The sequence below is a fragment of the Staurois parvus genome, unplaced genomic scaffold (assembly GCF_062004578.1).
Source record: "Staurois parvus isolate SC_StPar_1 unplaced genomic scaffold, SC_StPar_1.0 ptg000361l, whole genome shotgun sequence".
Classification (NCBI taxonomy): domain Eukaryota; kingdom Metazoa; phylum Chordata; class Amphibia; order Anura; family Ranidae; genus Staurois; species Staurois parvus.
This window is the reverse complement of record NW_028318157.1, coordinates 5,591,792-5,606,192: the sequence shown is the minus strand read 5'-3', so window position 1 is coordinate 5,606,192 and position 14,401 is coordinate 5,591,792. Positions and strand designations below refer to the sequence as shown.

General features: G+C 41.4%; 1 protein-coding gene across 2 annotated transcripts in view; it reads left to right on the top strand.

The window, feature by feature from the left end:
- Window positions 1-14,401, top strand: part of MTM1 (myotubularin 1) — a 113,580-nt gene extending 99,179 nt beyond the window's left edge. Inside the window, exons 12-15 of one of the 2 annotated variants that reach the window (XM_089684946.1) lie at window positions 210-302; window positions 2,322-2,435; window positions 2,535-2,711; window positions 6,424-14,401. In XM_089684946.1, the coding sequence (XP_089541072.1) occupies window positions 210-302; window positions 2,322-2,435; window positions 2,535-2,711; window positions 6,424-6,579 (540 nt within the window). In that variant the 3' untranslated portion in view covers window positions 6,580-14,401. Of the gene's footprint in view, window positions 1-209; window positions 303-2,321; window positions 2,436-2,534; window positions 2,712-6,420 lie in introns of both variants that reach the window. The other variant, XM_089684945.1, reaches the window with a different exon arrangement.

Sequence of the window (14,401 nt, the reverse complement as noted above, 5' to 3'; positions counted from 1 at the left end):
AGGTTTGTGGCAGATTTACCATTACTCTTTATAACCAAATAGTCTAAAAAAAAAAATGGGGAGATAAGGTGATGCTTTTCTGCAGCTTGAAAATTGGTAAAATAATTTTATGTAATGTGTAATTAAAGGCAGCTCCTTATTTCCTTGCTTCTTCCTAAAATATTTATCCACCTGTTAGATCAATCTGATGTCATCTTGTTCCTTTGCAGAGAATTGGACATGGTGATAAGAACCATGCTGATGCTGACAGGTCTCCCATCTTCCTCCAGTTCATTGACTGTGTGTGGCAGATGTCAAAGCAGGTAAGCTTTGAATATACAGCTAATGTGTACCAGTTCTTTATAGTAGTCATCCCTGAGTTTCCTTGTGCAGGTGATGCCAGGCAACAAGTAAAATATTTTTTCCATTCACCATTAAGGGACACAGGAATTCAGAAACCGTTGGCTTTACTGCTGCCTACAGGAGGTGGGGCCACTCGCAAACAGAAAAGTTATAAGGTTGCCCCCACATAACCCCTATTCAGCCCAGCATGTCTCAGTTTTATGCTGATGTTCTTTAAAGGTTGGACATCTTTTCTCCTGATCTACTGAAACAAGTCTAACCATTTTTTTTTTTTACCAACCTTTCATGACTTTGTGGTGTTTTTTTCACCTTCTGCACTGTATTTAGGGTGTAACATGGGTCAAATGCTTCCCCTTCCACCATAAAACTGCTCCCCTGCCAGAACTATCACATGTAAAATCGGCACAGGTGTGTGGGGCTTCACCTGTACAACCACATCATTCATTCACAGGGATCTGTGAATGAAATGACTAGAAGCCCCATCTTCCGTCATGGCCAATGACGCCATGAAAATATATGATCCATGCATATCATGTGGGTGAAAAACAAGGAGCAAGTAGGAATGTTTACAGTGCCTTTAAGTCCTTTTCCATGGCTGGTCTGCAGTCTCCTGAAGTTTTCTCCTGATCCCTTCCTCCGCTCTGACCCTTCTCAGGCAAACGCTTTTGGCTGTTCGGTTAAGGTTCATGCCCTTCACTGCACAGTTGTGGATGCTTCACTTGAGGCAGGCCACATGTCTCCTAGACCTATGCTCTGTTTAAGATTGGGCAGGTAGATAATGGTTATATTCCAACCCTGATTCCAAGGGTTGGTATTGTGAGGCTTGAGCCTTTTGTTTGTAAGCTAGCTGGTCTGGTCTTGTGAACCTGTTTTGTCCATGGTCCTCAAGAGGCCTGTCCTCCTGAGGCATTTCCTGAAGACTCTTAGTATGATTATTTTCAGTTATAATGTTTGTTTCATGCCACTGTTGTAAACTGGGGAACTTGCTGTACAGATCTTGAGTTCTGCTCAGTATCCAGTATATGTGTGTGCAAACCTAACACAGCAAGTACTAGTGCTTAGATCTCTGCTCCTGTTGTCTTTGTTCACACGGACTTCAGCTTGTATAACGCCAGTGTGTACAGCAAATATTTACGAAGGCAGAGCTCAAGATGCTTTGTTCTAACACAATCTATCTCCAATTTGGTTATATTAAGTAGAAAGCATAACAGGAGTGCTGTCATTTTAAACAAGCTGCTAGCAAACATCCAAACTACACGAGGCTTGTTGACAGCATGCTAGCTGCTTCTTCAAAGTGACAGTCAGCACACCCTTTAAGAACTTTATATTGGACCTGAGGCTTTCTTTTAAAGGTAGCAGCAAAGATGCTAGTAGTTTGCCTAAAAGATTTAGAAGAGTTTTGCAAAAGTACACTTCGCTATACAAGCCGAAGCTCATTTGAGTAAGGCGATTTTGGAAGAGAAGTGTATTGGGTGAAAGCCAGGGAACTATGATTTCCCGAAAGAGCTCAGAAATGAATGACGTTTTTCTTGCAAGTCATATTTTCTGTAAAAGGACCCTATCGCTATACCTTTAAAAGACAGTTTTATCATTAAAGTTGCCCACACAGCCGAATGCCACTTCGATTTTTGAAGACCTCATGCCAGTCCAGTGGGAAAATTATACTTTTGAGATTGTCACTCTCCTGGGACTCCTGCACTCTTGCTGGTTCTTTCTGCTGGTCTCCACCCATCACAGAAAGGGTATTTACATGGAGGTCAGTAGGAGGAACAAGTGAGAGGTTAGAACAACCCAGGAAATTAAGACCTGGAAGTCTACAGTTTTACACCAGACTTCACTTGAAGATTTCCCAGGATCGCATTGACGTTCAGCAGCATGGGCAGCAGAAAATGAGAATTTTATGGCTTGGTTTAAAAAAAATGTAGTATTGCCTTAGGGTTGCTTTAAGCCCAGCTGTAAAACTTTTTTTCTTCCTCCAGTTTCCAACAGCGTTTGAGTTCAATGAACACTTTTTGATTACAATCCTGGATCATCTATACAGTTGCAGATTTGGATCTTTCTTGTATAACTGTGAGTCTTTGCGGGAAAAAGAGGTAAACTGACTTGTTAGTATACCTTTAGCAGCCGTGTTAACCAATTGCTTATCTTTGTCACCGTGTTGTCTGATTTTAAAATGTCATGTCTTATTTCAGAAACTAAGAGAAAAAACGCAGTCTCTGTGGTCTTGGTTAAACAGTGAGAAATCGAAGTACATCAACCCATTCTACACAAAGGAGTTGAATCGAGTGCTGTATCCTGTAGCGAGTATGCGCCACCTGGAGCTCTGGGTCAATTACTACATCAGGTGGAACACAAGGATAAGACAACAGGTACAATGAAAAGTTATAATGTGAAGTGACAATGGTAATGGTTAGATATAGTACAGGACACAGGCTCCACAATGGGTGTAAAATGTGGGGAGTGTCCTGTAATTTTGCGCCCATGCACTAGACCCTATTTTGGGCACTCTCCTTGACACACAGTGCAATGTGTGGAGTTAGCTGAAGGGTACTTTACCGTTCCCGGACTGTGGTCTCCCTGTGGCAGAGCCCTGTCCCTCAAGACCTCTGTGAAGATTTGCACATTGTGAAGGGCGAGGTGAGGATGGAGTATATGCCCTGTCACTCCTGCCTACTAGATCTGCTATGGTGAGTACAGGGCAGAAGCCCTTTAAACAGCCTGCATGTTTATAGATCTGATAGACAAGAAGTTAGATGCCCTCTCTAGAGCTCTCCTTATATTGGTAGGCCACGCCATGCAACCTTTGCTTGCATCTATGGCAGTCTGCCAGAAAAGTGCTGTCTAGACTAAGCACATGGCCCTAAACCCTAGTGTCATCTCTATGGATGCATCTGGCTACAGTCAGTTGCACCTTTTACCTACAACCTTGTGCTTTTGTAAATGCTTGGTGGGTACACTACGTTATATCTCCAGGATGAATCTTCTTTCCTGCCCCATGCTTGGGCCACTTTGGCTTAAATGCTGGTCAGCTGAGCTCCTAGGAAACTTGACTGATTACCCTTTGAAGGTGAATGTCTGTTTGGTCCCTCCTTGGATAATTACATCAAGGAGATTAAAGTTGTAAGAGTACTCTCCTCCCCCACAAAAAGAAGACTTGCATTTCTACTAGTAGTTATTCTACTCCCGAGGTTAGGAATAGTTCCTTTCATCCCTTCCAGACTTCCAATGCCAAGTCTAAGACTGGAACATATTTTTGTAAGAGAACATGGCCCTCCGAACAAGCCAAGACTGGTTCCATGGCTTCTTTTCAGTGATGGGCCACCCACACTTTTATAACTGGGGGGACACTGTCATTCTTCTGGCCCCAGAAAATCTCAGACGCTTGAATTCAGTGTCATTTACAGGGCCTAAAAAGTGGATTTTTAAACTTCGCCTCCTTCCCACTTCATGTTGTCAAATATGTCTCCTTACCCAGTCACAACTGCTAGATCTGCTTCCTGAAGTCCAGTAGCTTTAGTCAAAAGGGGTCCTACCCCTGTACCAACAGAAAATCGTTTTCAAGGTTCTTATTCTAACGTACAGTTCTCAAAAGAAAAGAGATCAGCCCATTTTGGATTTGATGACGCTCAGCTTGTTCTTACAGGCTCAAAATGTCTGCATTGAAATTGCCAGATTGGTCCCTCCCTCTTGGGGATTTTCTGGCCTCAATAGACATCTGGGATGCTTACTTTGCACATACGCATCTTTCGGTTTCATCATTGCTATCTTTACATTGCTGTGGATAACCAACATTACCAATTCTTCGCTCTTCTCTTTGGCCTGTCCATGCCTCCCTGGGTTTTCATCAAGGTGCTTTCCCTGATCTTGACTCTGCTCCTCGCACGGGGAATCCATGTTGTGGGGTACCTGGATGATCTCCACTGTTAGAGACATCTAACAGACAGTGCAGACTCTGCAGAGCTTTGGTTGGATCCTCAATCTGAGTAAGTTGTCCCGGGACCTATCTGAGATTGGGGTACTTGGGCCTGAAAAACACTTCTAGATATTCCAGCCGTGGGAAAAGCTTCTGACCCTTTGCTCTCATGCCTGGGCACTTATTTTTTGTTAACATAAAAGACTTGGGTCTAAGGGTTGCCTCCTTCAAGACCGTACCATAAGACCACTTTCATTCCAGACTGTTTTAGCTCAACGTTCTGGCAGCATGGGACACTGACTCAGTCCTTAGACTACCCAATGCTCTGGCCCAGAAGCCAGGCTATTTCTAGCCTGGTGGCTTTTCAGTCCAGCACTAGAGTTAAGGAAGACTTTTCCGTCACAGACTTGAAAGGTTTTCATAACAGATGCCAGCCTGTTTGGCTGGGAAGCAGTCCTGGACACTTTCTCAGTGTATGGCAGTCGTTTGTTGATGGAAACTTGCCTTCCTTTCAGCATTATAGAACTCAGGACAATTTGATTGGCCTTTCAATGTTGAGCTTCTCTATTGCACAGATGCCAGACAAAATCCAGCAGCCAGCATCAATCAAGGAAGCAGAATATGGAATTAATCTTCTCTGAGGCAGAACTTGACATTCTGGCCCTGTCCACAGTCCACATCCAGACATGGAGATTTGGGATGCGGACATCATCAGCCAGCAATGTGTGGATCCAGGGGAATGGTGTTTCAAGTCTTTTGCTACATGTGGAGGACACCAGACATGGAACTGCTGGCATCCAGAGTCATCAACAAACTGGACAGGTTTGTTGCCAGGCCTTCAGACCTTTGCAATGCATGCTTTGGTGATACCATGGTATCGGCTCAGCCTGAACTATGCTTTCTGCCCCACAAGGATCAGTCTTGTCTGCTCTGCAGAGATGGAGGACATTCCGGCAATGCTAACTGCACCAAACTGACCCAGGACGACGTAGTACTCAGACATACTCTGAATCCTAGTAGATGTTCAGCGGCCCTTCCGACTTGGGTGGTTTCCATCCTGCTTCTTGGTTGTTGGCTATAACGACATAGCTGTTGAATCCACCAACCTAAGGGATTCTGTCATACTTGTGCTCTTGAAGGTTGGGAAGTCGACATCTCGTAAAGTCTACCTTAGCACCTGGAAGGTCTGTCATTTGGTGCTAGTTCATCCTAGAAAGTTCTTTATGGTACGTATCTATCTTCTCTTCAGTCTGGATCAGCATCTGGCTTGGAGTACCATCAAAGAACAAATCTTGGCTTTTGCCATTCTGTTTTGGAGACCTTTGACCTCTCACTCCTTAGTTAAGGACTGTGTTCAGGGTGTAGTTCACATTTCTCCCACCTGTACATGCTCCTATGTCCCCTTGAGACCTAAATCTTGTTCTCTCTGCTCTTTAGAAGCTATCGCCTCTGAGCGGAGGGTCTCTGACTTATCCTGTGAGGAGCCATTCCTAAGCTGGTTATACACATAGGTTTTTTTTGTTTTTCAACCAGCAGGTTGAACAAGAAAAAACTTGCAAATCCCTGCACCCACACAAGTGATATGGATGCCGAAATCTTCCCTGCTGTGCAATTGTATTCTGACAGCGGGGACTCCATAGGGTACACACATCCTATAGTACAGTGTATATAGTGGATAGCTGAGCAGTTTCCAATGTACTGTACAGTGTAATGAGGAGAGTATACAGTATAATATAGTGTACAGACAGACTAAAGAGGGGTTTGACTGGTTCCAGGAGTATACATAGAGGAGGGGCCTGTCATTCTGACTTCCTGGCTTGAGTGCTTGATGTCTTTGACCTGAAACAAGTATACAGTTTAAGATCGTTAGACAAAAGTATAGTCCTCTATATCTATATGCATGTTCCAGGTCTCTGACTCAAAAGTATATAAGCACGGTCAACACAAGAGATTTCTTTTGAATGTGGGATGGCCTCAAAGGAAGAGGGCAACAAACAGGAACATGGTTGATTGAATTCCCAAAATTCTAAAGAAGGCTAAAAAATGGTAGGTTCAGGCACTCGGGAGCTTGTTAGATACTAATAATGTTGAATGCATAGTATGAGGCATTTTATCTTCCCTTTAGCTTGATTGATTTCTTCCTGTTTTTGTCTCTCAATCGACAGCAGCCAAACCCTGTAGAACAACGCTACATGGAGCTGCTGGCAATACGTGACGATTATGTCAGGAAACTTGAAGAACTTCAAATCTCCAATTCACCAAAAATGAACAATTCCTCCACCTCTCCGCCTTCACCGTCACGAATAATGCAAACTCCATTTTGAACAAAATAAACTTTGTATGAAGTATAGATACCGGCTGTGCTATTTTTCAGAAGGCCATTTTGAATGATGCCTTATTTGAAGGAAGTTGGAATCTTCGTGGTTGAACAAAAATGTGCCTTTTTTAAGATCTTGAAATAGTCCTCTTTTTATATGTTGCACTGGTATACAGAGCTTGTTATACAATATGTAGGAAAGCACTTGGGATAGCTGTTAACAAGATCAGGTTTGTTGGTATTGAAATACACATTAGTAACTGAAGAAGAAAATTGCAGGTTGTTTTAGAACAATTGCCATTAGTCCCAAAATACTTGTCTTCGAATTTTCTCTTCAACAGCCCTCGTCTTCCTTTGTAGTGTGTACCAGAGTCACATGTTCCTTGTGCAGGCCACACAGGGCAAGCCAACCTCTATGTTGTAAAGCTGTGCAGTACCTCTCAGTATTAATGCTCCCCACAAGCTAAGAAAAACAAATATTTTTTTTTTGTACTGGTAGAAGTGCAAAAAGTAAAAGTAGGGGGCTTATAGTTTTTAAATGTAGCTCCCGTAGATTTAACACTTAGCTATTATGTAAGTCATCTAGCATTTTAAGTGCTAGAGATCCTGAAAATTTTGCATTTTCATGTTGTGTACTACATATTGCTGCCACAGGCAAACTTCAGAATGCTGGTTAAATATATTTAAATTTAAGAATTTAGTATCTGAAGTGCAAGGTTTTCAAATTATTGTGCTTGTTGCATTTACCCATGTTAAAGAGCACCCTTAAGCCCAGAGGTATGACTCCAAAATGTGGAAATGACACAATAGGAGTTATTTACGAAAACTGGAGAGTGCAAAATATGGTGCAGCTCTGCATAGAAACCAATCAGCTTCCAGGTTTTATTGCCAAAGCTTAACTGAACAAGCTGAAGTTAGAAGCTGATTGGCTACCATGAACAGCTGCACCAGATTGAGTGCTCCAGTTCTGGTAAATCTACCCTTATCTGTGTTTGCATTTTATTTATGGCTGCAGTAGGGGATTGTATAGGCTCAGGGCAACAACATGGCAGTGTATTTCCCATGTTAGACCTAGATGTTACAGGTACTGCTGTAACACACTGAAAATAAGAAACCGTAAGTGCACCTTAGCATGATCTTGGGAATTTTAATTTTCATGTTAGCATGATATTAGGCAAACTTTGTGCTAATTTTTATTTCTTGGTTATAGTGTTCCATTAAATACATTTATTCATGCTAAGGACCTCTATCTGTACACTACTCTCACTGTAGCTTTTTCTTTGCAGCTTACACAGAAAAATCAGTGTGTAATGTAATTGTCTTCGTTCTGTAGGCATCCAAGTATGGTGTATGAATTTGTCCTGCAAAGCAAATGTTTACATTGAGGACAGGGAGTTATTTTTTTTTAACCTATAAGGATTATAGTACCAAGTAAGCCATCTGGAATTGCTGATTGTTGGCCCTTAAAGACTTTCACAAGACATCACTTGGCAATACATTCAATGTCACATATACAGTAGCTGTTCACACCGCTTCTGAAAAAATAAGCCTCTCCTTTTGATTCCCTTAGACCTGTGCTGAAAACTGAACATTTGTGATCGTTTCCTTGTCTGTTCCTTTGGGTGTGAGTAAGGATTTTGGATGGTTTACATGAAATCATAGTGTAGATGAAATATGCTGCTTTGGCTTCTGGCTTTTTCCAGCTGTCAAGCTGCTCTGTGGTTGATGCCTTTTAGTCCTCATGCACACTGGACGTTTTTACAGCGGCTGTTTTTGGCTTTTGACAGTTTTTTTCTACAGCCAGTAAACTCCCCAGCATGTTATCCTATGTGTCCTTGTACACATAGACTGTAATCAACGTTTTTTGGCTGGAAAAAAACCCTAGGATTAGTGGGTTTCTCAAGGAGTTTTTTTTAGCTGAAAAATGCAGCAAACCAGTGTTTTTGGACGTGTTTTTTTTTTTTCACCAAAAATTTTTTTTTTATTTTGGTCAAATAAAACTAAAAAACACAAACATGAAAAAACTTGGCAAAACGCAAATACAAAAATGCTGAAATACTCAAAAAGACTTTACACAGCTAATGTTACCAGTGTTATTAAAACACCCAGTGTGCATGGAGCCTTATAAATATATGTCCTCTACACAAAGGTTCATTTTAAACTAAGCCATTCTTCTTCCCTGTAGGACATCGGGAAAGCCTATTGTCTGCATTCAGTCTAGTTTGTACATCCACACCTACTGTATATTTATGAACAGATTTTTATACTAACTCTAAATAATTGTGGCTCTAAAATGTTTCCTTGTCCCAATGAAAGGGAGACTTTAGGTAGTTGTACAGTTTTAAAAATCCAACACCTTTAAGAAGGTGACAAACAGAAAACAGGACTGTTGATGTACTGTTTAAGGGCCCATTCATATGTAACGCTGCAATGCAGTATAACAAATGTACACATAGCCCTGATGTCATAAATATGCACTGTTCACATCCTTGCACTGTTTTGCAGTGTGATTCTTAAAAGATGGCCTGTCCAATATTTTTTCCATTATAAAGCATTCTGGGGTGTGTGGTGTGATAGTATGTCATAAAGCATTACATCAATCATCTTAAAGAAAACGCACCTGAATTAAAGAATGTGTAAGTGAGAATTAGATTGCTATTTCCAGCAGTACCACCTAGTTACTACTTGTTTCTGTCAAAATAGTGCCACAGTTTAGAATTATAATTTACAGCTTTGTAAATACAGTCTGTTATATTTATTACAAGATGGTGACCTTTCAGGAGCCATTTTATAGGCATACTAAAGACTAGTAACGACTTTTCTTCATTGTCCCTTTAAAAAAAAGACGTGTGGACTTTATAAAAAAAACTAAATTATACTCACCTAGGTGGATGCAGCTTTGATCCGATGCTACATCTCTCCCCTCTTGCTCTACACAGAGAACTGAGCGATTAAACACCACTGACTGCTCAGTTTTCCCCTTCTCTCTGAGGACAGAGCCATAACTATCAGTCTCCAACTCTATGCTCTGCTCTGCCCCTTCAGCACTCACTGGAGCACTGGGCTGTGGAGGGGCTGACTAAGGCCCTTAGCAGAGCACTGAGAGGCTGAGCCAGGTGCCAGTCCATGGTCAGGATCCTTACAAAGCCTGGACCAGCTCTGTGATGTCAGTTAAGAGCGGGCTTCAGCCCACTGTTGGCTGAAACCAGGTCACAGGAGTGCAGAACTAACTGCACTCCTGTGATCCATAGGAGAATTATAGCTAAAAATAAGCTTTGGCTATACTTCTCCTTTAAAACAATTGTGTATACTAAAGAATACCCAGTTGTATAGGAATAGTCTGTAAAGGAATGATGTATATCTGAAAATTGCATCCTGGAGCCAGGTAAAGATGGTGTAAACACAGGTATCTATATGTAAGGAACCACTCTTGCTGAAATCCAATATTCTCCTCCAGCATACATATATTTAGTCCTTGGTGCAGGACAACCCAGCCTGTCTACCAATACCAGGGTTCTCTGTTCACCAGTCTATTAGAGAAGAATGGAAAATTATATGAGAAACTCTAACATACGATATCCCTATGTACAGCAATGCCATTTGTTAAAGCAGAAGCACAGCCAAAGCATTTTTGGCTGTACTACATCTGTGAATCACATTAGTGCAGTTCGTTCTGCACTACTCTGACCCGGTTTCTGCTGACAGCGGGCTGAAATCCGCTGTCGGCTGAAGTCACTCAGCCGGTCCAGGCTGGGGAAAGATACCTCTTGAAATTCGGGATCCACTCGAGTCTTGAGTGGCACCTGGCTCAGCCTCTTGGTGATCTGCTAAGAGCCTGAGCCAGCCACTCCCTCCCCCTCCACAGCCCAGTGCTTCAGTAAGCACAGGGGGGCGCAGAGCAGAGAGTGGTGATTGACAGTCCCACTGTCTGCTCAGAGCGGCTGTGAGAACTCATGGTCATGTGAACGCTGAGTTCTCACCCTTAGAGCCGGTGGGGGGACAGATGCAGCATCGGACTGCATGTATGATTGGGCAAAAACATTTTTTTTTTTTTTTACCATGGTACGTTTATAAACCAAATTCAGTGCTGTCATTCCCCAGCTACTGTAGCTAGAGAAGCTGCTAATCAAGAACAATCTGTGCTTTATTAGGTGCAGGGGATACATTTGGGGTCTTTGCTCCCTTGTGATGCCAATTAAATGAAAAATAATCATGGGAAAATTAAACAAAAACATAAAAGCACCCTCATTGCCTCTGTACACTCCAGAATGCAAACATCTGCATAGGACATACATGTATGTAAACATAAACTGAGCCACGCGTGAGTAAGAACAATAATTCTAGTACAGTAATTCATGGTTATCCCTTAACTGATAACCTGTAAAGGCTTTTAAAGTGTCAAATATGGACACTTTTGGGGCATAATTTCAAGGCTTGACATGTTTGTTATTCGACACAACACCATCTTTTATATTTTACCAAAAAACTGGGTATTGTATGCAAAAAAAAAGCATTCATAGTAAAGTGGTTTGTGTCTCACACAACCATCTCTACTGAGATATATATTATTTTCTGTGGGCCCTGATGTGCTTCATTGCCCACAGCTTCTTATATCTCTGGAACCCAAGGCCAAGGTTATTCTGCACTGGTGTCTCCACAACCCTTCAGAAAGGCCTTAATGTAGGTAACTTATACAGCTGGACTCTCTAACATTGTATCTATTCTACATTATGTGGAATCTGCCAAAACTGACATACTTCCACTGTGTGAAATTGAGTTTTAAAGCTGGTCATAGATATTAGACAGCATGCAAGATGTAACCGATGGACAAATATTTACCCAGTGCATGAATCTGTACTTCTATTAACCGCTTCCCCTCCGCCCTAGAGCAGAAATACTGCTACAGGGCGGCAGGGGTGCGCATTGCATTTCTGGGTAGGAGTGCACATGTGCCCTACCCGCCGCTGCCAGCAGCCAAGTATCTCCGGGGGAGAGACCTGTGTATAAACAACACCAATCTCTCCCGTCGGCTCCTGCACACTGCTTTGCATAGAAGAGCCATACAAAGCGATGTGCTTACAGTGAAACAGACACCGCCCATGTAGTAAAACAGCACACAGTTAACCCTTTGATCGCCCCACATGTTAACCTCTTTCTGCCCAATGCCATTAGTACAGTGTCAGTGCTTTTTATTAGCACTGATCACTGTATTGGTGTCAGTGACACCAAATCAGTTCCCCCCCCCAGTGTCAGAATGCCTGCCGCAGTTCCGCTATAAGTCGCTGATCGCTGCCATTACTAGTAAAAAAAAAAAAAAAAAAAAGAAACTATTCCCATTATCTATACCACCATTTGTAAACGCTACAACTTTCACGTAAACCAATTACTTTACACGTATTGGGATTATATTTTCATGTAGTAGAATACATTTTGACCTAAATTTATAGTGAAATTTGATTTTTAAATTTTTTTTTTTTACTGGACATGTTTAATAGCAAAAAGTCAAAAATGTTTTTTCTCAAAATTGGCAGTCTTTTTTTGTTTATAACACAAAAATAAAAAGTAGAGGTGATCACATACCACTGAAAGTGCTATTTGTTGGGGGAAAAAAAAGGGTGTAAACTTAATTTGGGTGCAGCGTTGTATGACCGCGCAATTCTCAGTTGAAGTGATGCAGTGCTGTATCGCAAAAAATGGCCTGCTCAGGAAGGGAGGTAAATCCTCTGGAGGGCAAGTGGCTGTCTGTCTATAAACTGAGAAGATAGTGTTAGCCTAAATTTTAGACAACAGTGGTGACTGGTCAGGAAAATCCAACCTGGTTGATGAGCTAGCTGCTCATGTCCATATGTAGATTTCTGCTCACATGTGAAGGTGCCCATAGATACTGCAATTTCCCCTCCTGTGCAGATTTGGTCTACAACCACCTAAAAACCTTTTGAAGTGACCCTTTAAAAAAAATGCCCTGCAATAAAGCAAGTGTAACGCTCATCTTTTCAGCAGAAATCTTCATTCTGTTGCAGAGCTATAGGCACTGCAGAATCCTTTGAGAGTGTTGGATGCCTCGTTCCCTCTGTATTCAAGGCTGGTGGACTTGAACCACAGCACTTTGGGGGCAAGGACCCAGTGCACCCGGAAGTGTGCTGGATGCAGAACATTGTTCAGGGGCTGTAGCTCCTAAACAGAGTGAAGATCAGAGAAGTCATCTGCTGGAGAAGTATATATTAAGGCTTGTGTCCATAGACATGCACAATGCAGCATGTTTACAGATGCACTTCACTTGCATTTGACATTAGACCCTTTTGGGATCATGCAGAATTCACTGATCAGTGCATTTGACTTCCAAGTGGAGTTAACCTGCTTTTGCATTCCCATAGACTTGTATACAGACAGAAGCCGTTGTGATGCAAACAAAAGCCTGTTGAAACTGTCTACTAATCTTTAATATTTATTAAACTGTCCATTGAGGGACAAAGGTATTCCAAGGATTGTGAAAGAGTTGGTTGTACTGTCGCCAACATGAGTTTGGAACACTGACAAACGAAAAAAAAAATATATGAAAGCCTAAATTTAGTAAAAAAGAAATAAGCACATGGGTCATTCCTATATAAGTGATGTGTCCCTTCTCATCAAGAGTGCTGACTATGCCCAAGGTTTCCATCCCCCTCATCCATTTATAGAAACTGTACTATAGCTTGTATGAAAAAGGATATATAAATGGAGGAGAGGATGGGCAGATGGATGTCATTTTTTGATTCTTAGGAGGGGGGTGGAGCAGGAAGACTTTTTTTTTTTTTTTTTTTTTACATAAACTTGACCAGCCCCTGTAAAAGCCATGCCTTTTTTCTAGTGTGCTGCCTTAGCTCTGCTTAGGCCATTATTTTCACTTGCCTTTTTGTTTTCTAGTATTTCTTCCTTATTGACAGTTTTCTCCTGCAATGATCCCCACATCTGTTGGACCTCTCTGTGGCCGTTTTGCACCCCTCAGACTGATTTGTGACATCCCAACTGTTTCATAATCCCTGAATTTGTGTGTCCCTCAGCGGACGATAAAGAAAATAGGATTTTTGTAATTACCTTGAAAAACTTTACATTGGATCCATTAAGGAACACAGGTCGCACCCCTCTGGTTTTGGCCCTATGTACTGCTTGCTCATACAATGGTTAGAGGGGATGGCTTTATGTTTGTTTGCTAGTGTACAACCTGCTGTATGTGTCAGCATGATCTGATTACTTTGCCCGTTTTCGCTTTCAGGAGTTTGACCAGGAAGCCATACTGTTTCCAACTATCCCTGAGTTAGCCAATTGGTATGATGCATATTGTATTAACAGTGTTTCTGTGCACTAAATATCATACTATCCATGACATTTATAGGTATGTTTGCTACATTTTTATTAGATGTTTCAGGTATGTCTCCCCATGTAAACTCTTCATTTTATTACAGTATTTGAAGGGATGTTTCAGGAATTTTTATGTTTTTAGGTTGTAAATTATTGTAAAGGTTTAGAGAGTTATGTAATACCTATACAAAAAATGGGTAGTATAAAAGATAATCATAATAAAGTTTTGTACATACAGTACTGGATATAAATGCAGTAACAAAATAGGATATCATGCATAGCTTATTGTATTTTTAAACCTGACAAAATTGTATGTATTTAGATGACATTTGCACATGTTAATATATGTATTCATTATATTGTTTCCCTTTCTGTTTGGATGACATGTTGTCCACTCTAACTAAAACAGGCAAATCTGGTAATTTAAACTTATTCTGCATAAATCACCTTCATCTACTTCTGTATAGTAAATTCTTTACATCTGAAGATAA